Here is a 27,891-nt window from a genome sequence, read left to right on the forward strand (position 1 = left end):
TGCTTGTAACAGTGTTTTTATTTGCAACTGTACATGATGAGAGTCTTTCCTGAGAGAAGTGCTGGGAAAAACATCAAAAGGACATTTGTGAGAGGGGTATATACACATCCCGTTTTGGGAATTTATCAGGTTCAAACTGGCTGACCAAAAGCGTCCAAATGCAGTCGCCATTCACCCAATAAATAATGACTCTGGTCTATTCACAGTATTGGATTCTAGTCTGAAAGGTTTGCCGATGTGATTTGTTGTGTAAAAATAAACGGGCAACCCGATATGACTTCATTATCGATACCATTCATATATAAGCGTATGCATATATACACAAGACTGAAGCTAACAAAATGACATTCAAACATAATTAGAAGCATATTCATGGTGTTCTGCATCAATTTCCTCCTCTGCTTGTATCCAACAAGCAAGCCGTGCCTCAGAAAAGAGTGAAAACAAAGATTAATTCTATATTCATCTTTTTAAAAAAACACAAAAACAAGCGGTCTGTCATGTACTAAATGACAGACCTTAGAGGAGCTGACAGACAATTAAAAACATTTAACCTGTAAATGTTCAGATGTTTTATACATGAAAGGAAAATGGCCACTGGTAGGAAAACTCTTCTCAAATCCGATTTAACGCTGAAGGATGAGAGTGTGAAACAATACTGACAACAAAAAAGAAAAAAAAAAGACATCCAGTAAGAGCCAAGGCTGTAAATATTCCATATTTTATGTATGTACACGCATGTTGAAACATCACCACTTCATCTGCTTTCCAGTTTGTCACGTGGCAAACGCCTTCAAAACGAGCCCTCACGTGTTAAATAGCGCTAGATTTTTAAAAAGGTTTTGAAAAATGGCAACTTTAAAAAAATATACAGGGTGATTGAAAAGCACCGCCCCCTTTTAAAATACAAATTAATTGTCATTTTTTTTCTTGCTTTTTTAAAAATACTGTTTATATCTATGACGATTTAATCTGTACTTTTTTTTCCTTTTTTGTGTGTTTGTTCTTTGATTTTAAGAATTTGATCTGTGTTTAAATCTGGCCAATTACCAGTGCTTTGGATAATGTTTAGATTTTTTATTTTCATACAAGATGAAGACCATCCACATCTTGTAATTTTACAGATAAATGTAGTACTTATGCTACATTTTTACATATTCATTTTTTTAAATTCATACATTAGAGAACAACAAAAAAGAAACTTACAATTAATGAATAATCGAGAAGTATTTTAAAATAGGGAGTTAATCACTCTGTATAGTTGAAAGTGTGTGACAAGAGCTTCCCTTCATAACAAAAAAAAAAGTAATTACCAGAAGACACCAAAATATGGCGACTGTAGTGTCCACTGTTATCCAAGTCCATTTCTCCATAGCGACCGATGTCCATCTCGTCCCTGCTATTAGGACAGCCACACATCCTTCAGGGCCAATGTTTTCACGTAATCATCTTCAGACGTGCCTGGTCAATGACGTCCAGGAGGTTCTTGGCGTCCACGGCGAGGGCATGCGCCGCCATTAGCATCTGCTTTTTGTAGTCCTTCTGCAAACTGCAGAGATAGACGAGAGGAGCGCCACGTCAACACTTAAGGTGCTGGCGGGAAAAGCTCGAAGGAAGTGGCGCTCACCTGGTCATGACGTACTGCTGCGCCAGCTTCATCTTGGCGATGAGTTCTGCCAAGTCGGAATTGAGCAGCTTTTGGGCCATCTCGATCTGTGGCAGGCGGGATGATGTCAAATCGACTGATTGGGTTCTCACATTTATAATATTTTTGGTTGCTGTATGAAAAGGTCTGGCGGCCATTTTGTGTCGGCCAATGTGTGCGTTTACCTCGCGGTGGGTGCTCGCAGGTAGCACGGGAATGGTCTCATCCACCGTGGCCAGCAGAGTCCTCAATGCTAGGCCCACTTCCTGCGAAACACACACATACACGCACGCGGAAGCTCAGCAGAAGTTTCAAATGGCCCCGGTGGAATGTTACCGTAGCGACTGGCGCCAGCCCCTCACCTTGACCATGGGCACGTACTCCTCGGGTGCCGCCGGCTGGATCCGGTTGGACATCTCGATGACCGACTTGACCAGCGCCGTTACGTTTTCATACACTTTGTCGTTGGAGCGGTCCAGGTTGGCCGTGGGGGTCGAGCTGATCTCCTGGGGCTGTAACTGCAGCACCGGGGGCAAAGGACAAATGAAATTTTTTAAACTTAAAAAAAAATAAAAAGCACTAAATATTTTAGACAGTGAGAGCTAAAGAGATGGATGGCTAGAAGGGATGGAAATACAAGTAGAGAGGGATTCAGAGAGACATATATTGCTGTAGGTAGAGATGAAATGGTTGCACAGACTAAATAGAAAGAGGTAAAAAAAAGCCGAAGATATAACGATGCAGAGAGCTATGATGTAGTTAGAGAGATGGACCAACACATGGAATCTACATGATGTTTACTACTGCTCACGCGAAAACTACTGATACTGATTATGGCTCCAGAAATAACAGTGGACACCTCCAATGTAAATCAAGTAAAATAAGTGAAATAAATGACAACGACTTGCCCCTGGAGTGTAACGGGCAGTCAAAAAGTGCGTTTGGTGCCATTCTTCACTTGCTCGTTTCCATGCGAGTCATTATGCTTTCGGCTACATGCTAACGACGCTAGGTAAGACGATATTGCGTTTTATTCATGTTTCACTCGATGGCTCATATTGTAGAGAGTAGCCAGACAGTTTTCCCGTGTTGAAATTGTTGCCACTATAGGGGGCATTCCACCATGGAGGCACCAACTTTTTCAAGCGCTCAAAAGTTTTTGGAGGTTCCACTGTATTTGCCATGATTGAATTCATCACCAAATGAGTCTCTGGGAACAACAGGCTAACTATCGACTCTCTACGCGAGTATGCATGGATCATCTTACCCTCCACGGCTATTTTGGGGGGGCAGGGGGGGGGGGGTAGAGGAAAGAGCGTGGGATAGCACGTTAGCCCAAAAGCGGTCAGCTGACTGCACGCAATCGTTGACTTATGAGCAGCATATACCTTCACGCCCTCGTTGTAGCTGTCGACGGGGCAGAGGCTGGTCAGGGTGGTCAGGTGAGCGGGGGCTCCGGGACGAGGGGGCTTCTTCGGCGGAGCCACGTGTTCTAAACAAACGTACAATGTTCTTCACTGGCAATTTTTGAACAGTGAAAAATATGACATCATGCTTAACTTCAAGCTAATGTCGCTGTGCTACCTGGTTTGCCCACAGGCTGGTAGATATGCTGGCTTCCACCCTGCACAGAGAACAAGAATCGCACACAACAGGTCAGGGAAGGGACAGGTTGAGATGTCGGCCGTCTTGCCGGATCTCTGTCGTTGCCAAACGAAGAAGGAACTGGCACACGGGAAGAAAGGGTCAACGTCGTCGACGCTAAAGCACTGACCGGCGCCTGGAGCGTCCCGTCTTCTCGTTCGATGCTCCCTCGGCTGTTTCTGGGCTCGGCCTTCTGGAGGAAAAATAAATAAATAACAACAACGACAACTTTGATTAGCCATGTTGCTCCAGAGTAGGGGGGGGGACCCAAAACAGACATTCAAAAATGTGTTCCTGGTTCTCTCCCTTTCTCTTTGGTTCTGTACCGTTTTGGTGAAGCATGCTTTGAAGAGTTGCATCCTGGGAGGAAAAAGGAGTCTGAAGAAGCGGAGTGGCGCGCAAGTGGAGCGAGAGAAGGTATCATGAAGCGAAAAGAGGTACAGGGCGCATTTTAAGAGAGGAGAGGAAGTAGATGACATAAAAATAGGAGCGAAAGGATTTTTTTTTCCAAGAAGAGGAGGAGCCAGTCAAGGAAAAGATCCCCTTCTATGCTTCCTTCCGTTCTTTCCATCCACACCTCAGCGCTCGTTCCTAAACTCCTGCCAATCCCACTTCCCGCCTCACCGCCTGCCTCTCAAATGCTCAACCCTGACTGGCTGCAGCCTGCGTTCGTCACGCCGCGTTATCGCGGTTATTTAGACGAGAGTGGTTTCTGTTCAAGTTACCATGAAGCTCTCCTCCTGCTCCAACCATCGCTGGTCGTCCTCCATCTGCTGCTGCTGCATCATAAGCCTCTCCTCCATGAGAGCCTGGCCAACGCACCCTGTGTCCTGGAGGAACAAAAAGTGCCAAACGACTCTTTATTCCATCAAATCACAGTTGGCAAATTCCAATTGTTTTTTTTTTTAATTTATTTCTACGATGACCCGCGTTCCAGTAAATCGTTACGTGTACTCGCTCCACAATGTTGTGTGCATCCTTGGTGATGTTTCAGGAAACGCCGTGACTTACTCGTTCCACCTCAATAGTCCTTCTTGTGTCAGAGTAACTCGAGTTTTAGACATCCTCGCCTATTGACAGTTTGAACGCTGTAACCAATGCCGCGCCATTCACTGAAAAACTCACCTACTCGCAGTTTTGGTGCTTTTTCTACAATGCTCTAAGATGCGACAAGATGGCACTAAGCCCTGGCGAATAGGAAAGCAGCACAGCAGGGCTCAGTCTCCATCCGCCACGAGTGGTGGCGCTCTGCCGTACCTCCATGTTGGAGCTCCACAACGCGGCGTTTTCCGGTCTGTGCGGGTTCCAGGAGTCGTTGGCGGGGAAGCCGCCTCCTACGCCGCCGTGTGCTGCCGGCTGAAGGTGGACACCAAAGAGAGTTAGAGACTAAATAATAATAAGAGGAATGTAAATCAATATTTGGCGCTCGTTTGGCGGCAGGGCCAGTGCTGTGCTTAGTTGAAGCTTAACAAGTTCTTACACAGAACGTGCTTGGTTTTCCACTGACAAAGAGCCAAGTAGGAGCACCGGATCTCATCCTCTGACCAGTGCTGTTTCGGTTTGGCCTCCATGTATTGTTTTTACGAATTGAAAATGGACAAACAAAGTGAAGCATTTACACTGCTCCGTGTTAATTGCGTGTGGAGCGACTTGTAGTATTTGTTTCAAACTCGGCAAGTTCCACAAAAAAAAAAAATCTGAGTTCATCTCTTTCCACCCTCGGAGGAAACAATGCCATGTTACACCACTAGGTGGTGGTGTCCACCGTGACAACCGAAACATTGGCTTTATACATTGATGATATATAACTTATATTTGTGCACGTGCGATCAAGTGTCAAGCGTGCTGTGACATCAATCGTGATGGGTATCTTATGATGTTCAACAATGCACATAAAAACGTATTTCAGATCGTTTGCGCGCGTGTGTGTGCGCATGTAGCACCTGGTAATGGTTGTGTTGTGGGCTGGAGAAGTAGCCCTCACTGGAGCGAGGGCTGGGGTAACCCGGTCGACTTGGCTGCAAACACAAATCAAACACACATTCTGTTGACATTCTGAATCAAGTCAAGAAAGCTATCGAATAAGACGGGTCTGACTTTGGGCGGAGCCTCATCAGAACCTCCAGAGTCCCAGGACACCGTGACCTGTCTTCTCATCTCCATCCTAAGTCTCTCCTCTTGCTGCACCTTCTCCTCCTCCAGTATGGTGCTAATGCGGAAATCCAAAAGGTTGATTGATTACAACTATTAGGTACAGGGAACTTCTATTTCCTTAGGTGTTTCATTAGCAGCTGTTGGAAGGATTGTAATAAAAATCTACCATCATTTCCATTCACCTATGTATGGCGTTCCGCATTGTATATTAGCGTTCAGCATGCGGACTTTGTGGTGTGATGAAATTACGCGATCTGAAATGATTTCTAATCCATGCAGAGTCATCATAATGACCTGAGTTGCGTTTGGAGTTCGGTGAAGCGCGGCCGCTTGCTCGGGTCGTACGACCAGCACTTGGTCATGAGGCTGTAAAGGGTGGGCGGGCACTGCGGCGGCATAGCGAGCCGCTCGCCGTTTTCGATGCGGCCGATCACGTCGTTGTTCTTCACCCCTTGGAAGGGCTTGATGCCGTACATCAGGATCTCCCACATGCAGACGCCTATGGTGGGGAGAATCGAATTGAATGCAATTTGAATTGAATTGAATTGAGAACAACCCGTCACCAGCGCAATGACACTGTGCCATTTTAGTCAGAGGCAAACATGCTCACCGAACATCCAGACATCACTCGCGGAGGTGAATCTTCTAAAGTTGATCGATTCGGGAGCCATCCATTTGATCGGAAGTTTTCCTTTGGAGGCTGAAACAGTGGAGAAGAGAAGCATTGAGAAAATGTCCCGTGCCTCCACTAGGTGGCGTCGATGTCACACGAAAGCATGCATCCCTACCAAAGCATAGTGAAAACAGAGATTCGAACCCAAAATGTCTGCCCAACTCCGGCAATTAACACTGCACAGTCGCCCTACCTCAAAAGTCGACCGCAATCTGTTCCATGGACTATTGGAGAGTATAACATCCCCAAAGAATGGTTAGATTTTTAGAGAGGTGGGCGGGGGAGGGGGCATGATCATCACCTTTGTAGTAGGAGCTGTCCTCCATGTAGCGGGACAGGCCAAAGTCCCCCAGCATCACGCAATCAATCGAAGACACCAGCACGTTACGTGCCGCTATGTCCCTAAAAATCAAAATAAAAAAAATTTTAAAGGCAAAATGAGACGGCGCGGCAAGGATTTTGGCTATTTTGCTCTTACTTTTGTACTCACGTTAACACAAAGCGACAATTTATGTCGAGTGAAAATTGAGCTTGAAACATGATCAAATGAAATTCAGATAAAGGTCGAGTAGCAAGGAAGATTGGGCGGAGCTAAATAAGCTGCATAGATCATAAAAATGGCACGTACACAACACACCTACTAAAATGTTCTGGTGAGATGACATTTTCCAAATAAGAGAAAATTATCTTCTGCAGTGCACAGGACACTTTGCAACATGCAGTAGGAAGCTGCTGCTGTTTTCATTGGCAACAGACTTCAATTTATAGGCAGTTCTATTTTTTGTGTGGTGTTTTTTTTTTGGTTCATTGCTCGCAGATTTTTGCTATTTTGGGCAGGGCTCAGTCCTTCTTAAGACGGGTCAGCGTACGGTAAAGTCAATTCAAGTCAACATCCGTCTGCTTCTCAGCCATAAAAATGACACCAAAAAAAAAACATTAAGTTTACCTGTGCACAAAGCGTTTGCTCTCCAGATACGCCAGCGCAGTGCTGAGCTGATAGGCGAACAGGATGAGCGTTGCCAAATCCAGGCTGTACTTCCTCACCTGGAGGAAGGAACGCAGCTGTATGGGGGGAGGGGGGGGAGAAAACAAAAGAATCACGATGGATTCAAGCAGATCATTGTCGCGCAGGTGACCCGACCTCTCCCAGCGTGCACAGCTCCATGATGATCCACACCGGGTTCTCCGTGATCACGCCGATCAGCTTGACGATGTAAGGGTGGTCAAACTGCCGCATGGTCACTGCAGGAGCACGTCGAGCACATTTTTAACGGAACAAGCCCGAATGAAAACGGGTTTGCTCACTCGCCGGCCGCCCTACGTGCTTCCTGCAGGAACTTTTCCCTCACGCTGTCCGAAGTGCAGTTCTTGCACGTCTTAATGGCGACGGCCAACGCTGGCTTGTCCTGCGGGGATAACATCTTTTGTCTTTACACGGAATTGCAATGAGCATGATCTCGTTGCGCCACCGATTCCGTAGGACGTACCGGGATGTTGTAGACTCCTTGGTGCACATCTCCAAACTGACCTTCGCCTATGCAGCGACCGAGCTCGATCCTGTCCCTCTGGATCTCGTAGTCCCGCGCTAAAAATAAGAAATGAAGTGATGATGCCGATGATGACAAAAGAGAGGGTTATTCATTTTTCTTGAATCACATTTTATATATAGATATACGGTACTGTATGTGTTTTTTGCAACCAAAAAGTAGCGCCTAAAACAAAGTAGCTAAAAGAATTCAAAATCATAGAATTAAATGTAATTCATTCAAACTAAATTAGAAACAATTATACTCAAATGTATTATATTCATCAATGTAATAAAATAATTTAGTAAAGTAATTTATATGCGATTAAATGTGTCGAAAAGGAGAGACCCACAACAGTTGCAGTAGAATTTTTGCATTTTTCTTCCATGGTCATCATATAAATAAGGGAGTCGATTTGTGGCAATGAAAAATTCACAAGCATTTGGAAGTTGGACAGAATGAGAGAGGTCAAGCTTTTAGGTTTTGGGTTTGTTTTTTTGGGTTTTATTTTTACCTTCCACTATTCCATAGGTCACTGCGTTGGCGATGGGTGAGTGGGGGAAGAAAAAAAAGAGGAAGACAGGAAGGTGAAAAGCGGGAAAGAGGCAAGACAGCTCGGAAAACACTCAACCAGACGATTCACAGTCAGAGAACTTGGCGGGGATGTCATTTCGCGCACACGCATGCAAAGAAAATGTCCCCGATTTGAGTTTACTTTCAAAAAGGAAGCAAAAGGAGGGAGACGGAAAGACCAAACGTGCCGCTCTCCCTTGTTTGTCTGTTTTGTTTTTTTGTTTTGTTTTTTGGCATGTGGGACAACCAAGAGAAGAAAGCCAAAGGAAATCATGCACTTACTGGAGGGCATGGTGTACGTGTCCTCTTCGTCAACTATCTCGGCGTAGTCATCGGTTTCTGGAATGAAAATGAAACGCTAAGACAACGAAAAATGTAATAAAAAAATAAATAAAGAATCATGCATATTATTGAGGAGGTGCAGCAGCTTACTGAAAAAAGTCTCACTGTTTGGATAACTCCTGCCCAAAGCGACACCCATGCAGCTATACTTTCTTTCTCTCTCTCTCTCTTTCTTTCTTACAAACACACACACACACACACACACACAATTGGCTCGGCACGTCAGCTGAGCTCAGTGACAGCAGCTGGTGTTGCAGTGCGATGGCGGCAGAGAAATTAGGAGAGGAGGCCAGGAAGAGTCCAAGAGGAGAAAAACAATCATAAAAGAAGCAGGGAGCCCAAAGAGATGTTTGAAAGAATCAAAAACAGAGTTTTGGAGATGCAGCGGGAGGAGGAGGAGTAAGAGGAGGGGGCGGGGGGGGAAAAAAGAGGAGGGAAGGATGGACGGAATCCATCCTAACCAGATGGTTGGTGTTTAAAATAAAGTCAGGCTGCAGACTCAGCTGCTAGCGACACGAGTTGAACATCTGCTGTCCGCGCAAGCTTTGCGTCCGATTTGTCTGAGTCTCTGCGGGAACACCAGCAATGTGCTCCTTAAATTTTTGATTAACGTGAGAAGGTTTTTTTTGTTTTGCTGTTTTTTTCAGCAGGAACGCCCCAGGCAGGAAGTAACGGGTCATTTAAAGGTTAATAAAAGGCAGCCTCATTTAAAACGGTGGGAGCCATTAAACGCCACAGGAGTGACTTTCAAGTTGTTCTAATTTCAAAACCTGTTTTTTTTTGGGGGGGGGGGGTTGTTTTGGGCTATTGACTATTGAGCTCAGTTGCTACGATGAACAGTGGTGTCAATTTACATACAAGATACCACTCTCAAGTCTGCCCGCACTTGACAACTCTGCTGGGCCAAGCGAGGCCGAATGACATTTGGATGCGATGCAGCTCATGTGGACGCCAAAAGCAAAAATTAGCCTTAGCTACGAGTGTTAGCTTCGAAAAAAGCCGCACATACTTCATTACTTGGTGATGAAGTGCTGCCTCCGCGAGTGAAAATTCAATCAATGTTGTTGGGTGGGGGTCAAGTCCTGGGGTATTTTGCAATTATTCAAACTTATGGGGAGTGCAGCTATGGAGGTGCTTTGGTGTTTGGAAAAAACAATTACGAGACGTTCAAAAAGAAGTTTTGAGAAGAGAATGGAGGAAAATCCGCATCAGCCATTTCATCATAAGCTGACACATTACATGACTTGCACTTCAGCTCATCATAAAACATTCCAGTTGTGGGAAAAACAAAACAACATTTGGCATTTTAAATTCCAGTCTCCCTTTTTGTGTGTGTGTGTGTGTGTGTGTGTGTGTGTGTTTGCCCATTATAGACAGGAATGCATCGCTTGAAACCAGCAAACCTTGGCATGACTTTGTGCAAGAATATATGTCAGTCCACGTGTACATGAGTGTGTGCGTGTGGTGGGAGAAGGAGGGACCGAGGAAGGGAGGGAGAGAGAGAGAGAAAGGAGGGGAGGGGGGCATTTTGGAGAAATTCCCTAAAAGAGACACATCCCATCGTCACTCCTGGTTTTAGTGGGCTGGCGTGTAATTGTATTGAAAATGATCCCGAATTGCTCCAAAATGAGGTCAGTTTAGCTTCAGTCGTTTTTGTTTTTTTTTTTCCTATCGTTGCAACACACGGACGCAACCGTGAACCAAACCCCCAGCACGCTTTGGTACAAGAGTGCGAGTGACATGAAACAAGAAAACAACTTTTGAGAGATTGATCACTTTACCATCCCCGCTAAGATCTTCTGCAGGATCCGGGGAGCATGCAAGAGCAGAAAAGGGAGGACGACGAGGAAGGGAGGAGGAGAGACAGAGAAAGAAATTATAGTTTAGTCATGTCACAAAATGGCTGCGGCACAACCTGCAAAGCCAAAAACGCAGGCGGTTAGGTGAAGAAGCTCCAGTGAAACGCGTGAACAAAGCGGCGGCACGCAAGACGGCGGTCGGAAGACGCCGATGTTGCTTGCACAGGATGCAGGCGGCGGCCACTTGTAAATATGTGCGCAGGCAGCCGAGGTGAACGCTAAAATTCCAGTGGCGGATTTTAAACAAAGACAGACGGTTCGAGAGTGCTTCGGAATGACCCCCCCCCCAAAAAAAATCCCACAAACGCACACCAAAAACCCGATGAGTGTAAAAGCTGCATACGGGGGGTGTCCCAATACATTTGATCATTCGTCCTCCCGAGACCAAATCATTTTGTACCTCGCATTCAATTATTTTCAACACCGACGTAGCTTTGACTATCCAACAGCCATTCAATTGAATCCCTTTCTCCACCATGACCGCTACTGACTTTCGCGCACTGCTGAATTCCCAATCGCGAAGATGCACTTTGCCCCGCGTGTCAAATCCGAAGCCGCCAGCTGAGAACGTCGGGGAAAATGTCTGCGGCATTCCGGCTGCCGTCCAGATTAAGGGCTCACTTCACAAAGCCGCGGCTGTCGCCTGCCTAGGGCCGATCACCGTCTTCTTCCCTGGCCGCGAATTTGGCTCCGTGGCTTTCGATCGACTGGCTTCAAACACGGATGAAATATTGGATTTGGAATTCGGAAGATTCAACCCGACCTCAGAGTCAAGGCATGTGCTGAACTCATCCTTTTTTTTTACTTTGCTGCCGCACTCCACCTTGCGGGTTATTAAGACTGTTTTTGAAACAAAGCTCGATGAATGAGGATATATTCGACACGCATAAAGAGTCGATACAAAACAAAAACGGGTTAAGGGAAGCAGGCAGTGAGGAGGACGTACGATTGATAGTTTATCAACCAGGTAGATTTTCGCCTTGGCCAAACTGAAGAGCTGGCATTCATCCGTCCCCGCGCTGTCCCATCATGGAAAAATTCCATTCGACACGGCGGTAGTAGCCATGAATCCGAAACGTCTTTCATTCTATTGTTGAAGTTTAAAAATTGCTCGACTACAGTCCAATCCAGCTGATTTTTGGGGGCGAGGTGCGCACCGCACTGGGAGGCAAACGGGGTAGGAAAGCGGAATGCCATTCATTTCAATTGTCCACCGATGACTTTTGTTAGTTGTTTGTTACCCGAAATTAGCGGCCTTTAATTAGACATTCACGTGACGAGGAATACCATTGGGTGGCGAATCGGAACAGAAGACAAAAGGGAGGAGGAAACGCCGCGCCTTGGTTGGCTTGGGAGGAGTCGACGACGCCGGGTCTTTGCCCAATCGAAGACAGAAAGGAGGTGGGGGGGAAAGGGGGTTGAAAAGGACGGCGTGAACGGAAGGTGGACAGAGTGCAGAAAGGGGCCAAGCGTGGATGTAAACAAACAGGATGGAGGAGACGAGGACGGTGAGAGAGAAAAAACAGATGTCGGAGGAAATGGGAAGAGCAGAGCAGTCACGAGGGAGCATGTGACAAGAGCGAGCGCGGCATTCCTCCGACGTACCTGAAAGCGAGATCGTTCTCACTCCACTCTTGACCGCCTCCAACTTCTTCTCATTATTAGACAACCTACAAATAGAAAAAGGCGGACGTGTTCACCACCACCCAAAGTGCGGCAATTATCTCGGCCTTTTTGTGGTGGCTCACGGAAAGGGAAGAGTGTGAGGGCCAAGGAAAAGAGGAGGAGACTTGCACAAGTGGAAACTATTTGGCTGCCAAACTTATCTCCTTATTTGACCAGACACGGGCCGAGGGAGAAAGGTACACACAGAGGAAAAAAAAAAAGAGGTGACGAGAGCGTGATATTTGAGTTTAAAGCAAACAAAAACACGAGGTCGTGAAACCGAGATCCAACAAGGGGGAAGGGGTGTATAGTATACGCTCAATTATTTCCTCCTGTAGCGGGCAGGAGGCGGGCATTTATTTACTCAACTGCAAGATAGCGGAGGCCATCATTGGAATAACATTCAATAATATCTCTGCTAATTTATGTCAAGAGAAAGTGGACTCGACAAAGTGACAAAAACAAAAAAAAGTATTGTGGAGAAACGTTGGGAAATGTCAAGTCACGTTGCTTTGGAGAACGCAAACACTGTGGGGTAGAAGCCAATGTTTTGAGAAATAAAGGTTAGTCCGAGCCTAGACTGAACAAAATAACAACGAAGTGATGCTAAGGTACAACACCATTTCAAATTGCGAGAGAGCGGCACTTACTTTGGAAGGGAGGGTAGCGCTCTCTCCCCCTCTAGAGGATAAACGCAGAACAACAACACGAGATTAATACAGCAGAAAAACATTTGCAGCATAGTGATAAAATGTGGACGACATCGTTGCAACATTTCTACATGTAGAGGACAAGAACAGTTGCATACAGTGTAGTAGTGCGCCGGTTTAGTTTTTTTTCCTCAGTTCTGAGCTGTCGCTTATTGGATTACGAGCTTTCTGTTGCAAGTCCAAATTTGAGTTCAAGCTTCAGATATGCTGCCAAAGACATTCAACGGCTGCTACCTTTCTGAACTCTGACAATGAAAGAGCGCGTTTCCATGGAGATGAGCCGACAGTAGCCATCAATCAAGTCGGCCAAATTCTCCGCCATGGTCAGGGAGGCTGTCGTGACGTTGAGAGGCTACGTTGAGTGGCCCCACATACACACACACACACACACACACAAAGGTTTCTTATCTTAAAAGACGCACGACTGACAAGACAGAATCACTTCCAGCTGCTGCTGAAGTCAGAAATACAGCTGACGGTAACTCAAGATCATGCCAGTGTGTACCTCGGCGGCTCCCACGACATTGACTTGCAGCATCCCTTTCCTGTCCTTCTCCTCCATGGCCGAGTACTGGATGGATTGCACTTGGGTGAAGTTAGCCAGATGGGTTGGCTGTAGGAAGGAAGAGACACGTATCACTCAAAATTCCGTTTTCCTTCATTCTATTATGCAGTGTGTAGAAACCTCCAAAGTGCAAATATCACTGGCATCTGATTCCCCCAAAAATGTTTAAAGCCAATTAGGTGTCAAAATTGACATTAAAAAAAAAAAAAACATGACCGATTGTCACACACATTTATGTGGATATGAATTTGGGTATCCTCATTTAAAAAAAAAAAAAAAAAAAAAACATCTACATTTAAAATAGAAAAATACACAGCGAGCAGAGTCTGGATGGTGTGACATTGCTGTTTATATTGCACCCCGAAAACAAACTCTTACTTACTGCTGAGCCCTTGTCCGTCAGGTAGCTAATGCCTTCCTCAGGTCCGATCGCAAGCTCCACCTGGATCACCCAGCTTGACTGCAAGCAGGGAGAAAACAGTGAACACCCACATACATGCAGTCTGCCGTTCACATGTTTTTTTTAATTCTGAGAAGTTTTGCTTCATTATAAAACTCTCCCATGTTCCCATTTTTACACTCGGGCCAAAGCCGTTTGTAATACAATTGTTCTTGGTGCCATCTTGTGGCATCTCAGGGCCGTTTCCGGAACGATCGGAAACCGAGGAACCGCTTGTTCTGATGCGAATGCCTGCGAGACGCAACGCCACCACAAGGGGGCAACCTTACACAAGGAACCAGAGTCCGACTCACCCCTAGCGCACATTTGAAGCACTCCTTGTCGTAGCGGTGGATGGGTGCCAGGATCTCGAGGAACTTGAGGATGCACTGCTCGTCATTGAGGTTGGCCACCTGCTTGAACGTCTGCTGGATCAATTTACGAAGCGTCTTGGCCTAAAGGAGGATGAGAGACAATGAAGCACATGCAACTATTTGGCATGAGACTACGAAACTGTCTAATGTGGACAGAAGGGCAGCGATGAACAGACAAATCCGTCCAGGAACATTGTTGTTCCGTTTGCACTTCATCACGATTAGCAGGCTGAATTTGAGTATTTTACCTCTCGTCAAATTAACGTCAGCAAAGACCTCCTTATCGGACGTCGCTAGATACTAATCCGGGTCTATCTAACTATCCTGTGGTGTGAGGACACGGAGTGGTGAACTCATATTGTCCCCTGCCCTATTAGCGCCACCTGGAGGCACACACAAGTAGTCACCATCATTAAATCGTCTATAATGTGACTTTTTTTTGTTAACTAAACCTGTTGGCCAACCTGTCAGCATGAATGGACTCTTAAAGCGGCTTTGACCAGTCCTGACATCAGTCACCCTTTATTACCCTAGCCATCTGTTTTTTTTTGTGCGAGTTTGCGCGTGTATGCGCGTGTATGTGTGTGTGTGTGTGCCGATGCATTTGTGTGTATGGAGTCTATTGAGAAAGAGAATAATCCCATTAAATGACTCCCATTCCCTTGTACCCTTTGAAAGACAGCCACACAACTAACTGCTGTAAACACCACAGTAACAAACACACACACGCGCACACACACGCGCGCAACTCTTTTATCGATAGGATGATTTCAGACCGTCTCATGAAACGGCGGCCATCTCGTGAGACTTTAGCTCAGCGAGCTGCCTTATGATAAACTTCGCAAGGGTTGTCATGTTATCCTTTCTATTGGCTTTTTGGGGGGTGCGTCACCGTCGGAGGTCAATACTGAAACAAATGTTTCGAACAACAATAGAAATACAATCGTGTTGTTTGACTGCTGCCATCTAGTGGAAGGGTGTTTAATTGTTCTAACTGTCACTATAGGTCACTGACATGTTGCCATGTTTGTGAAAAGGAGGTAAAGAGGTGGGCAGCTGATGAGGAGGGCAGGGAATGGGGAGGGGGGGATTCAGCTGGACTTGATAGACAGACGGAGATGGAAGGCGCGCACCTCCCCCTTGCTTTCCTCATTGTTGGAAAGAAAAAGTGGGTTTAAATGTGACCCCGGGGGTTGCGCACAAGCGGCAGCGCTCCGCTCTGCAGAGCATCTGTCTTTACGCCGCCTGCCGACATCAGGACCTTTTGGGGTCACTGCGCCTTTCTTCAACACACCCTCCCCGTAAAAGTGTGGCGTAAATTTATCACTGACTCTTCCATTATGCCAGTCACCCAAAAAAAAAAAATCACAATCCAGCCAAACTCAAAATTTGAACAGGAATGTGTAGTCAAATGTATTAGTTTCAAGCTTGCAAAGAAATCAGTAAATACATTTGCAGCACAATAGAGTCCGAACATTTCTTTTTTCTTTTCAGGAAAAATAAAATAAAATTAAATGCGACTATGCAGGGACTATTGCGGTGCTCTCATCTCACCTTGACTGAATCCAGCAGGTCTTTGGGGAAAAAACGCCTCAAACCGACATCCTTCCTGTGTGCAGGGGACAAGAGAGCAGGGGCAATGTTTAGAATGCTTTAAATACCAGCAGGAATGTTAAATGTCGCGATCTGATCTGTGCTGGGTTGCATAAGTGAATGTGGGAAGTGAACAGTGGGAAGCAGAAAGTGATGAGGCTGACTCACGACACGGTTAAACTTGCAAAGTAAAAAAAAAAAAACAGTCAAGCAATATTATTTTGAAACCTGACATATTTTTGGGGATGAGGGACAGACTGAGAAGATTGCAAAGAGGACAAAGACATGAGATGAGGAAGAAGATACGAAACGACCGGACATTGTTTCTCTGTTCATTGGCGAGCTCATTAGGCTGTAGGGTTTGAAAGAAAAAGAAAAAAAAAACTACAGCGCAGTCGGGCAGTTCATTAGAATGGGAGCCAAGCAACCTCATTAAGCTGCCTGGTTTGTTAGCGTTAGCCGTCGAGGAGCCAGCAAATTGCCACATGGACCAAAAACTGCTTTGTCATCTTAAGAAATTGCCATATCGAATGTGAATACACACAAATGTATGGAAGTGGAACCAGTTGAGTTGCAAAACGGCGAGAGGATGAAGCTGATGGAGGACCACGGCTGGCCTGGAAGAATCCTAAAATACTTACTCTAGTAGCTCATAGTTGGACTTCTTGTCCAGGGCGTTTCCCCTCATCTCTTTATAGAACCTCCTGGAAATCAGAGCAGAGCATCTCTGCGTGAGCATGAAATCATCCTGGCTAAACTGCAGGTTTTGGATCTGTCAGCGGTTCGGAAGGAAAGAAACTAATTTGTGCGTGTTGCCTTTTGGGAAAAAAACCCCAAAACAAAACAAAAGCTGGCTACTCATGGGGTGTCTCACCTGATCTCCAGGCAGCCCAGTTTAAGGGCGACATCTTGCTCCACTTGATCGCCGATCTGTGCCATGTAGTCATTTTTCACCTAGGTGCCAAATGACACATGTAAGCGACAAAAACGCATGCGTATGTTTATTTAAAGACACTGACATATTTATCTCGCCGAGCAACAAATGGCACTCTGACAAATCACAAACAAGTCCTACTGACCTAGATGACTTCCCGGCAAGCACACGGTCGGCAATCAACGCCATATGTCTCATGTTGAAAGAAGAAATGTGCGACGAGCGTGTTCGTTTGCGTGTCCGTACCTGGTGGTAGAAGTAATTGAGTGTGGGTTTGTCTTCCGTAAACTGCTGCACGAACCCTTTCGGGAGGTATCGGATCCTCAGTTCGTACCTGCATGGAAGAAATGTGATTGTTTCAACAGGGGTGGGCAACCTACGGACCTTTTTTTTTTTTTTTTTAGCCGGCCTGTCATGCAATTCCCAAAACAAATCAGAGGATAGCATGAAAAGAGTTGTTGACTTTGTCGGACAAAGGTGACATCTGCTTCCTTCTCTCTTTGTTAGGTCCACAGTGCCAAAGGTCCAAAATGTACAATGGCATTAGCGGCGACCGCCACAATAAAAGTGATCCACGAGCCTTTCAACGCACCGTACGACAGACGGCGCCCGCTGGATTTTGCATGAGGCGCCTCCAGTAAATCACTCCTGGTTCTTTCAACTGCATCGTGCGCGTCGGCTCAAGCTCCACCTCAAACTTCACTCACCTCCACTCCTCGGTGGGGCGCGCCTGTTCGTATTTCTCTCGGACGTGCGACACGCCCATGTCGGGATGCAGCCAGTGCACTTGGTCTTTGGCTTGGCCGCTGCTGCTGAGACGCAAGCCAAAGCACGACGTCCACCGCACCTTGTGGATATCCAGGATCTTCTGGATGATTCCCTGTTGACGAAGTCGCAACGCTGTGACATGATCTTCACTTCGGCAAAATAAAATGAAACCAGCTGGATTCAACGCAGAGTCCGTAATACGGCGGGTTCGCATCGCGAATCACTTTATGCGTGCCTTTCTGCGATTTTGACAAATATAAGATGACGTCCACACGCCCAAACAAGCTGCCAGACATCAAATGCACATTAATTCTCAGAGGAGCATGTGCGTTGCCATGTAAAAACTCTGGCAGGCGTGGGGGGGTGGGGGGGTTGACCCAGATATAAAGGGAGGCCGCTTAACTGTTTGAGTGGTGCAGTTTGAGGTACAGGGGGTCCTCGGTTTTAGACTCATTTTAAAAGCATATTTGCGGCGGAAGACTTGAGGTTTGCGGTCATTTACGAGCGGAGCCTCAAAATCTTACCCGGACATCGGTAGCATCCCCGTATCGGATGTTGGAGGACCAGCTGCTGAGTTCTGTGTTGGTCTCGAAGTGGTGGAAGACCTTGAGGACCCGGTCCACAGATCCAGCAGCGGTACGGTCCGGCCCCCCAGCGCTGAGCCGCGACTTGGCGCCGCCGTCCAGCAGGGCGTGATTGAGGTTGGGATCCATGTAGGGCGTCGCCATGGTCTTCCCCGCTGACACCGCCGCGGCTAAGTGTCTGTCATATTCTGGAAAACAAAAATAAGTTCCCGCGTTAAGATTCTTTGGCCGATGTCAAGGCTCATCCAGTCGACGAGCAAAGCAAGACAATGGACCGCAGGCGGTTATTTTTCCTGACATTGACAAACTTCCTGGACTTAAACTCATAAGGGAATGCCTGCTGTCGTTGTGTGTGTGTGTGTCTTGAATTGTGTGTTGGACGTATTTGTGTGGAGGGAAGAAAACCGATTCTCTAAATGATTAAAATTGTCAATGGAAAATGTTGAAACTATCATTATCTTCAAAACAATGACTCTACAACACTTGAAGAGCATTTGGAACTCTTGTTCCCTGTAAACCAAAAAAAAAAAAAAACGCTTACAGATTATTTGAGTATGAAAATATGCACCGGAAGTTTTTTTTTTTTTTTTTTGGAGTGGGGGGGGGGGGGCTTAATTTGATAACAAAAACTGCCGGACAAGTGGAGCTCACTTTAGCCGAGTCCCCCATATTAGGGAAATGACTGCCCTACCTTGGCCCCAACATATGGGAAAGGGGCTGCAGCCGCTCGTCACCACGGAAACGCACGTCAGTCTCTGGCTGTGTCCGTCACCGCTGAGCACAGACAGGCAGCTGGAAGCCTCACAAACACGCATGACGCCGCACCTCGTCCCGAGCGAGGGTGACGCAAACGAGCGCGGAGCAAATCCTTTCCGAGATAGCCGTTTCGGACAATGTCACAACACGCGAGTCCTTTCGCCCGAGATCCTCAGAGTCCAGAAAAGTTCTCTTCGTCACTCCCCCGAGACGCCCCCCCCCCTTTTTTTTCTGACGACAAGCACACTGTTTGTTATCGGGCCGTTCCGACCCCATGCCTGCGCTCCATAGTTACACCGTTGCCGTGGAAGTGTGAGTGAGTTTGGATAGCTTTTCTTCCTGTTGCGATGATAGTTCACGGGAACAAAAAAATAAAGGAAAAAAATCACATTTTTGAAGAGAACTTTAGACAATTAGCGAGGCGCCAGGGCTAAGACGTCCTCTCGTTCGGCCAACCGCGGCGCGCAATGAAAGAGAGAGACAGAAGCAGAGATGCGGGGACGACGGGGAAGGCGGCGACCATTGTCTCAGGGAAGAATGACAGGAAAAGGACGACAAACGCGGCACGGGTGAAAGTTGAACGGGGGAGCGGGAGCGCGGCGAAAGGAGGAGCAGGAGGAATATGTCAATCGCTAAAACGCTGGAGTGTTCAATGCAAACCCCTCTCACTTTTTTACCCATCGGGGTGGCGTCGCGGCCTTCTGGAGCGCTGGAGAGGGATCATTCAAAAATCAGGGATGATTTTTGCGGACTTGACAAATGATTGTTTGAAAAAAATCTGCCCTGCACCGAAGTCGCGATAAACGAACCGCGAAATAGCGAAAAAGTGCTCGGTAATTCTTCACACTGGACGGCGTCGTTAAAACACCCCCAAAAAGGCACGTTTCCTTTCATGCTGCATTGCTTTGATATTTCGTCCAATTTTGATTCTCATCAATTTGTCTTGATGCTTTCGCTTGGCCGCACGCGTGAATTTGCGATTGGCACACAGAGGGGTGGACTATGATGCCAGTGCACATCAATAATGCGCTCGACTGCTCCGTTCACTTCATTTCGCACCCTGCGGTCTTCGGGCGGGATGAACTTGGCGACCGGAAAGGAACCTGCTACTCTCGAATGAGAGCCGTTCGCGGTGCATTGACCTCGGAGTAACACCGCCAACAAATTACTGTTCACCGTCAGGGGAAATCTTTGGTGGTGACCCCCCCCCCCCCAAACCCCACCTCCCGAGCCTTTAACAGCTGTATGATAATGAGCATAAAATTAGGCAAGAAGCAGTGGGGGGAGGGGAGTCACTCACCTGTGTAGTAGGCAATCCTGGAGATATCTGAAAGACAGACAAATAAAAAGCATGTTCATCACAAAAGGGTTAAGGTTTACCAAAAAAAAAAAAAAAATCATGACACTCTGTAGACGCTACCACTCAGCATCAGATGGTCTCTATGAAGACTGAGCTACGGTGCATGACGATAAATGCCTCACTCAAGCTCTCAAACTCCCACAGGAAGTCCACGAGTGGTCTTTGGGAAACTTCACAAGGCGTCACTGATCCTTGTCAGGTCAAGAGGATAAGTGCTTTCGACAACCGGGGCTACGCAATACCAGTAAGCAGGCATAGGGTTTGGACGCACGCTCGCACAAGCTTGGAGCGAAATAACAGAAGGGGGTCAAATGACAGAAGGGGGTCATCAACAAAGATGATGTCATGCGAGGAAAGGCCACAGAGAGGAAGTGCCAACTCAGGTCGTATAGTTTATCGACCGACGATGTGTAATATGAAACTCGTGTGTGTGTGTGTGTGTGTGTGTGTGTGTGTGTGTGTGTGTGTGTGTGTGTGTGTGTGCTGCGGCGGCAGAGAGAGCCTCCAATAACGATAAATCCTATGGTATGACTTTAATGATTTGCACATTTTCCTCCCAATGCACATTTCACAGCTCTTGTCATGCTGGAACACCCCAAAAAAATAATTTAACAGGCACAAAATGTTCTTGGTCGCTTAAAAAGAAAAAAAAAAATTCTTTAACTTTTTATTAGTATACACCGCACGTTGTGTATGCGGCTCACCTCAATGCCCCCCGCTGCCTCGCGTTGCGCCTCGTAGCAGGTTTTGTCAAACTACAGGACACTTCCAACATGATTCGTGCGCCTATTTCGACTGGGTTAAGAAAATAAAAATGTGAAAGTCTGAAAAGACGTTTAAAAACGTCTTTGGGAGTGAATGAGTTAAATAGACCAGGACACGATAACCCGCGCTTTGTCACAGTACTTAATTCGATCTCCATACCCTGACAAAGCAATTGGCGAAATCATATTTAATACGCCATGCGCAGAAATAAGCTACATATGTCGTAACATAGAGATGAATAACTTTTGCAGGGTTCTCCAAACAAAATGGCGCAAACAGAAATAAACATATTGCCCGCATACAAGACAAAAGCAGGAATAGCCCATGGAAGGATGCACAACACAAACCTCTAATTTAACATCCATATCCACTCCCCCACCACACACACACACACAACTTCCCACTCATGCACACACTTGGACCGTCCCCCCCCGTGCGCACACGTGACATTTTGACACACGCGCGCCTCCGATTGAGAGGAAAGAGGATTATGTCACCTCTTTTCAACTGCATTTCCACCATATGAACGCTTGAATTAATTCCGAGGAGCGCCGCTTCCGATATCCAAAGTGTCAACAACGCTTCCAACCAGTCAGCGCTCGTCACAATGTATTTTAATGTTCCGGTTTCCCCCCCCCCGCGCTCCTCAAAATTGAACTCTTCATCTTCAGCAAATAGAAGGCGACGCATGCATACGAGCCGTGTATGAAATCCCCAGCTTGCGATAAATCTTACCATGGTATAATCCCTCCATTTAGGAGTCGAGAAGAGAGGAGAAAGAAGAAGGAGATTTCCCCTCCACAAAGCAAATGAAAGGAGGCTATACTGGGAAAGCCCAAATCCAAGCCGGGCTTGTGTGGTCACTGTGTCAGTTTACAAACTGGCTTTCCCCTCCCTTCCTAATCCCGCGCTACAACTACGAATACACGCGAGTGGGGAAGAGGAGGAGGAGAGAGAGGGAGAGAAAGAAAATGCGAGCGGACAAGAGAGAGGAGTTCCTAACGGGATTGGGGGGAGGAGGAAGAAGGGGGAGGGGCATATCTTTGTCCGCAAGGAGAGGGATGAAGGGGGAAAGGCAGCCAGATGTACGAGTCACGGTGACTTGACTGAAGCGGGAGGCGAGAGAGAAACCGCAACGTGATGGAGGTGAATTTAAAGAAATTAAAAATTTTTTAAAAAGAAAGATTTTAGTGAGAAATTAAAAAGCTTCAGCGGTTTACACGAGACTATTTTCCAGCACGGCAAACGAGTGAGGCCGCCAAACTGCAGCTGAAGGAGTTTGGGTTGGCGCTTTGCACGTGACACAAAGCAAGCAGGACCTTGTCTCCCGTACCGGGGGCATGCCAGAATACCAGGAAAGGTTCTGATAAATAAAATAAAATTATTTTATATTATAAATAAAATAAATATAAATATAAATAAAATGTTTTATAAATTATAAATAAAATGTATTATTATTATTAAGAGTTTTTCAAAAGCAGCTGTGAGTGCAACTGTTATGCTGCTCCAATCCTGCAGGGGGCGCTAATGAATGGTGGCAAACTTGTTCAAGTTATTTTTCCATCAAAATATTGACTCTAATTTTGACTTGACACTACTGCATTAGTGTAGTAAACTTCCAACAACCGTACAAACAAAAACGTGACCTATTTTCTCACGCTGGTTTACTGCACAGCGGCTAACCAGCAAATGTCAATATTGAATGTCTCACCTCCTCGCATCCCGCAAAATCCTTGTGAAAGCAGGCTTGTGAGCGCCTGCGTCATTCGCCTTTAGGACCTTCCGCCTCTCTGACACAAACACCGCCCCGAGGGGCTACTCCATTAGTCATAATGTGACTATCTCGCTTTGCTCGACTGAAAAGAGCGACACTCCCGCTGTTCACTTCACTGCCTATCGAGAATCACGTTCCGTCCAATCTTGCCAGCACAGTTTAATCACAACATAGCGATGCGTAATCTGAGATTACACATGAAGTACATGTGGGTCATCGTGGAAGACTATAAACTTGAAAAAAAATGTATTGTAATATTCTGTGTGTATTCTGATATTTGACAATCCTTTTGCTCTCGGACATAAAACGCATGCGCGCACTTGGCAAACTGGCCTCAAGGCAAGAACGGGAGTTGCTCAAGAGGAAAGCAGATTAATGGGCCACCGGATTAATAGGCCAAGATGTCACACACTCGCATCCAACATACGTCTCCGTCCGGCTGGATTCAAGGTCCCCATGTAGTAACATTGCCCTCTAGTGGCAGGGCGATTTCAACGCGGGGCTAACACGCATCCAAAAAGGTCGTTGATTCAACCGGCGCTCTCCTGCCTGCGGATAGTTAAAAAAATCATCACATTTAAAACGGGTTGGAACCAGCGCGGAGATTGGAGAGTGAAGACCGCTGCTCAATGAACCTTTGTGTGAAAAGGACAGCGTTTGCGGGTGACTCATGGCGATGCCAGACAGACATACACACACACACACACACACACACACACACACACACCCTGATAGACACACACATACAGACACAGTGGCAATTTACCCATGCCTGACCTCACCGGTGGTCACGCCAGTTATGTCTGCGCAGTTTCCAAACGTGCGACTGTGATGTCATAACTCTGGCTCGCATCCAGGTGTTCCACTGAAGATGTTCTCTATTCTGACTGTGTGTGTGTGTGTGTGTGTGTGTGTGCGTTCATGTGTGTTGGTGGAGCATAAGGAGCAAAGATGAGGTCATATGATTGGCCGAGCAGACGTTGATGTGTAACTTGGGGCTTGGCCTCGCGTACTCCCTATGGCCGAGTTTTGAAAAAAAAACGGCCTTCAAAATATTGCAATAGCATTGCCAAAACGCTTTGTCAAAAACTGTTAGGTCAAGAAAAAAAAAAATTGGTATTCTCGGGCCGAGCGTTCACAAAAAAAAAAAAAAAACACATTGGTCATCTAAAACAATTTTTTTCCCCCATCAAAGTTGAAACTATTCATTGAAGTTGGGGACTATCAGTTCCCAGCGTGTCCGAGATGTTTTTAGCCGTCACCACACAATGGGCCACAGAGAGCAGGAATGTGTAAAAAAAAATATAAATATATGTATATATATATATTTTTTTACAGAACAATAGGAAGTGAAAACATAAACATCCCGTCAAAAAAGGCCCAACGTTCCTCCCATTCCTATTTTTAAAAATCCTTCTATCGAGACAGCTGCAAGTGATTTCACACGCGAGGATCCTTTTCCACCCCGAGTCAAATCTCGCATTGCTTTTTTTTTCCGACCGTTCGTCTTCACCTCGGCTCGATTCTCTTCCCGTCTCGATGACAATGACTTCTTTCTTTCGCCGACGTGCAATTACGTCGCCTGCTCCCTCCGTCTCGCGCACACGCGCGCAAAGGGCAACTACTTTACAAGATGTGCGCCTCACTATGTCCTATTGTGCTCGTTTTAGGTCCCCGCGAGAGGGAATCGCCACGTTCCGACTCTATTCATCATGCGCTGATAAGCAGCACCGCGGACCTTGGTGACTTGACGACGGGGCTTTTCAATGTATATGCACGTCCTCAAATTGCCAGGAAAGAGACTTGGGTGAGGATCGCATTGAAGGTTTAAAGCTGGCTTTGGTGTTATTCAGGAAAAAGGGGCGCGGGGGGGTGAAATAAAAGTCAACCTGGCTGGTTTCTGTCACCTGAGGTCGTCGTCTTGTGTAAAAGAAGCTCAAGAGGAACGCTGAGACGAAAAGAGTTGCAGAGTGGGTGCACGCGTCCGGCCGGGTATGTGCATGCCCCCAAGGAGCGCCGGTTCATTAGCGATGATGTCATTTCCTGCCATTGTGGCCGACTGCAGTCTATCCTGCGCACGAGTTCATCCACACACACACACTTCATGAACCACTTTATAGCTTACAACCATCCGAGCATCTTTTCTTTTTTTTTTTTTTTACACAACACCACTAGTGCACACCTTCAAAGCGGAACGGGCCCAAAAGTCAAACAGAACTTGGAGCTCGAGCATCAAACGAGATGTCACATGTCTTGGGAATAAATTTGGCATACCCATGTAGCAAGGACACACAAACGTAGTCAGGAACTCGGCATTCTTCGAACACACGAGTGATTGCTGTCACAGTCGGGAGAGTCATGCCACACGAGACTGCCGCCTTTGTCGCCCCTTTTGCGCGTTTTCTCTCAATGGAATGCAAGAAACTGGGGACAACCTGGCCGGGAGGAAGAGGACAACTGCGACAAGAGTTTTCGACAGGGGTTGACGGTTGGATCTTTGAGGGTAGTCAAGTGTTACTATAAATACAAGGAGTGGTCTGCAATTTACACACATGACGGACACGCCTGTATTAGCCAACCACATGAAAAGAGTCAAATCAGTTGACCATTGCGGGATGCATCACAGACGCTAGCGAGAAATCTTTTACAAACAATCCTAATTTGGATCGGCCTCAAATTATAAAGCCTCTGACGACACGCGTCAAGTTGTACATTTTTGAAGTTCCACGGCGAATCGTCGAAAAATGATGCGTTTTAAGTCACGCGGGACTTCGCAACGCGGCATGTGACATAAACATCAGAGGACGAACATGAAAGCAAGGGAGGAAGTTTGTCACCAAACTATTTCCTGATCCTGCTTATCTATCTGTTCGGTGTCTTTAAAGAGCTAAGCGCTTTTACTTTTCGGGTATATTTTAATTTTAATGTTACAGTAACAGTCAACCACTGTGGGTCAAAATTTTGGGCGCAACGCTTTTAAGCCATTGTCACGTTCAAATTTTTCAATCAGATGCAGGGTTCCCAGGGGGGACATATTAGGTAGAAGCACCGCCACGCGTAACAAACTGTCTGTGGCTTCTGGCTGGAAAATACATTGAAGTTATATTTTTTTGTATACGTTGATTCTTGAAGAATGTTTTATTAAGGAAGAGTTTACTTTTTTCCCTCCCATTGGAGCGGATTTTCTTGTTTTTTAACCCTAACTAATCAGATTCTCTTCAACCTTTCATTATTGATTGCTTATTGGGCATTCATTTAAGGATCAATATTAATCTGTTTATATGAAGAACCACGATGCACATCACCTGTAATGGTAATCTCACAATGTCGACTTGAGTCAACAGCAAAGTATTGAACGTTTGAAGAACGCTAGCATCAACACGGTATTTCTTTCAGTGGTCTAGCTCACGAGCCATATAAAAAAATTGCAGTATGCAGACCTAAGGACGAAGAACTCACATTAGTGCTCAGAGGCTGCATCTCGAGTGGATACTGCAGTTCATTAGCATTTGCTTGCATCTGGAATATGAAGCAGAGGGCAAATGGTGCGCAACTACACACACGGCGCATCCGTAATGTGACACTGCCGCTAATTAAAAATAATCACTCCAGTGAGTGCTTTAAAATTTTCAGCTTCACACAATTTAGAAGCATGCGGGGAATGGCCGAGGTGATTTATAGTCGGAAGTCACCCATTTCAGGCCTTGACCTTTTTAAGATTAGAGACAAGTGGGTGAAAGAAAAAAAGGAGAGAGTATGGAAATTTGATGAGAGGCGGTCAGCAAAGATGGCCTCATTCATGGACTGCATTTGTGTATTTCGGTAAAAGAGAATCCCCGCACTTTTCTTTTTGACCACAGGTACAGCCATTCATCCATCCATCATCGGAGCGGCTTATCCTCACGAGGGTTGCGGGCGTGATGGAGCCTATCCCAGCTGTCTTGGGGCAGCAAGCGGGATACACCCTGAACTGGTTGCAAGCCAATTGCACGGCACTCACAGGCAACCATAAACAACCATTCAAACTCACAATTGCACCTAACGTCCAATCTAGAATGTTCAATTAACTTACCATGCATTTTTTGCAATGCGGGAGGAACTCTGAGTACCCGGAGAACTTAATTTGGAACTAACAAAGTGAAAAATATCATGATAACCATTAGGCAGTTTCTGATAACAATCTTTCAACAACAGGAAACAAATTACGAACGTTATGAATGGGTTTAACAAAATGGTAACACAGAAAATTACTTTCATAGTTGTCACAGGAAAATGCGACTTAAATATGACAGGAATCGTTGATAAAAGGGTTGTCTCGTTTATAAATATAATCATTTTGCACACAGAGCTAACTAAGGTGCCTCGGACGGAAAGTAGTTAACTGGGTTGGGGGTGGGGGGACAAATGCGGTCTAATGTAGCACCAGACGGTCCAAGGTGGGCTGCCGTGGTATGTTTAAAATTTGACTTTAGATAATTCTGAGTATTAGTAGTGCTTATCGTCAGGACCAAAGAAGCACCTGGGAGGGAGATTTGGGAACACAAAAGTGGGTTAATCCAGTCAGAGTGGAGGTAACGTTTCTCGTTTCTCCATGTGACTGTGTGAGACTAATAATGCTCCGAACATACTTTGCCACAACTCTGTTGCCAATACAACACCAATTCCACTCGTATTTAACAGTTTAAATAGTGACAACGTGGGGGACACTTAAATTTTCGAGCGTTGAAACAAGTGAGCCGGCGAACACCATATCATTTCCTTTTCGCTCCTTAAATGCAGCAACACCTCCCTGAAAAGTGAAATCAAAATGTCAACTTACTTTCTTTTAAGGGCTTCTGTTGACTTTAAAAACAGGCACAAGTTGCTGGAAAATTCGCTAGGTGAACCGCGGGAGCCTGAAGTAGTTGTCGGCGGCGTTTTAATCGCTCCGATCTCTCTGGATTGTCGCCGCAATCTAGCTCCCTGGACGTGTCTCCCTCTCCCCGACCTTCGCTGGCACCCCGCTCGGCTGTTCCTGCTTCCCCTCCCCGCCCCCGTCCACATCCAACATTCCAACATGGCCGCCGCTGGGAGCGAGCGGGCACGCGCGCGCACGCGGGCGCGTGCACGCACCGATGCAAGATCCGCCCACTTTATGAATGAATCAAGCGAACGGAATGGATAACCTCGGGGGAAATTCTTTTGAAAA

At 46.3% G+C, this 27,891-nt stretch overlaps 1 protein-coding gene across 11 annotated transcripts; it reads right to left on the reverse strand.

Moving 5' to 3' along the window:
- Positions 1-27,726, reverse strand: ptk2aa (protein tyrosine kinase 2aa). Of its 11 annotated transcripts, none has more exons than XM_052070324.1 (36): positions 27,523-27,726; positions 20,105-20,131; positions 17,989-18,236; positions 17,404-17,576; positions 16,943-17,030; positions 16,637-16,716; positions 16,404-16,466; positions 15,724-15,778; positions 14,110-14,250; positions 13,739-13,816; positions 13,297-13,404; positions 13,026-13,143; positions 12,732-12,762; positions 12,022-12,086; positions 11,704-11,790; positions 10,339-10,356; positions 8,498-8,554; positions 8,157-8,177; positions 7,604-7,701; positions 7,438-7,522; positions 7,258-7,358; positions 7,063-7,178; positions 6,418-6,518; positions 6,054-6,143; positions 5,738-5,942; positions 5,387-5,498; positions 5,233-5,307; positions 4,547-4,645; positions 4,015-4,119; positions 3,420-3,482; positions 3,230-3,269; positions 3,034-3,137; positions 2,008-2,163; positions 1,831-1,911; positions 1,628-1,713; positions 1-1,549 (listed from the first exon to the last, which is right to left on the reverse strand). In XM_052070324.1, the coding sequence occupies exons 3-36, from the start codon at positions 18,190-18,192 to the stop codon at positions 1,438-1,440; spliced, it is 3,216 nt and encodes a 1,071-aa protein (XP_051926284.1). In that variant the 5' UTR covers positions 18,193-18,236; positions 20,105-20,131; positions 27,523-27,726; the 3' UTR covers positions 1-1,437. The 11 variants fall into 11 exon arrangements, with proteins under 11 accessions (XP_051926284.1, XP_051926279.1, XP_051926277.1 ...); XM_052070319.1 differs by lacking the exon at positions 27,523-27,726 and adding an exon at positions 21,665-22,322; XM_052070317.1 differs by lacking the exons at positions 20,105-20,131; positions 27,523-27,726 and adding an exon at positions 18,740-20,007.
- Positions 27,727-27,891: the final 165 nt, after the last annotated feature.

Source organism: Hippocampus zosterae, chromosome 7 (assembly GCF_025434085.1).
Source record: "Hippocampus zosterae strain Florida chromosome 7, ASM2543408v3, whole genome shotgun sequence".
Classification (NCBI taxonomy): domain Eukaryota; kingdom Metazoa; phylum Chordata; class Actinopteri; order Syngnathiformes; family Syngnathidae; genus Hippocampus; species Hippocampus zosterae.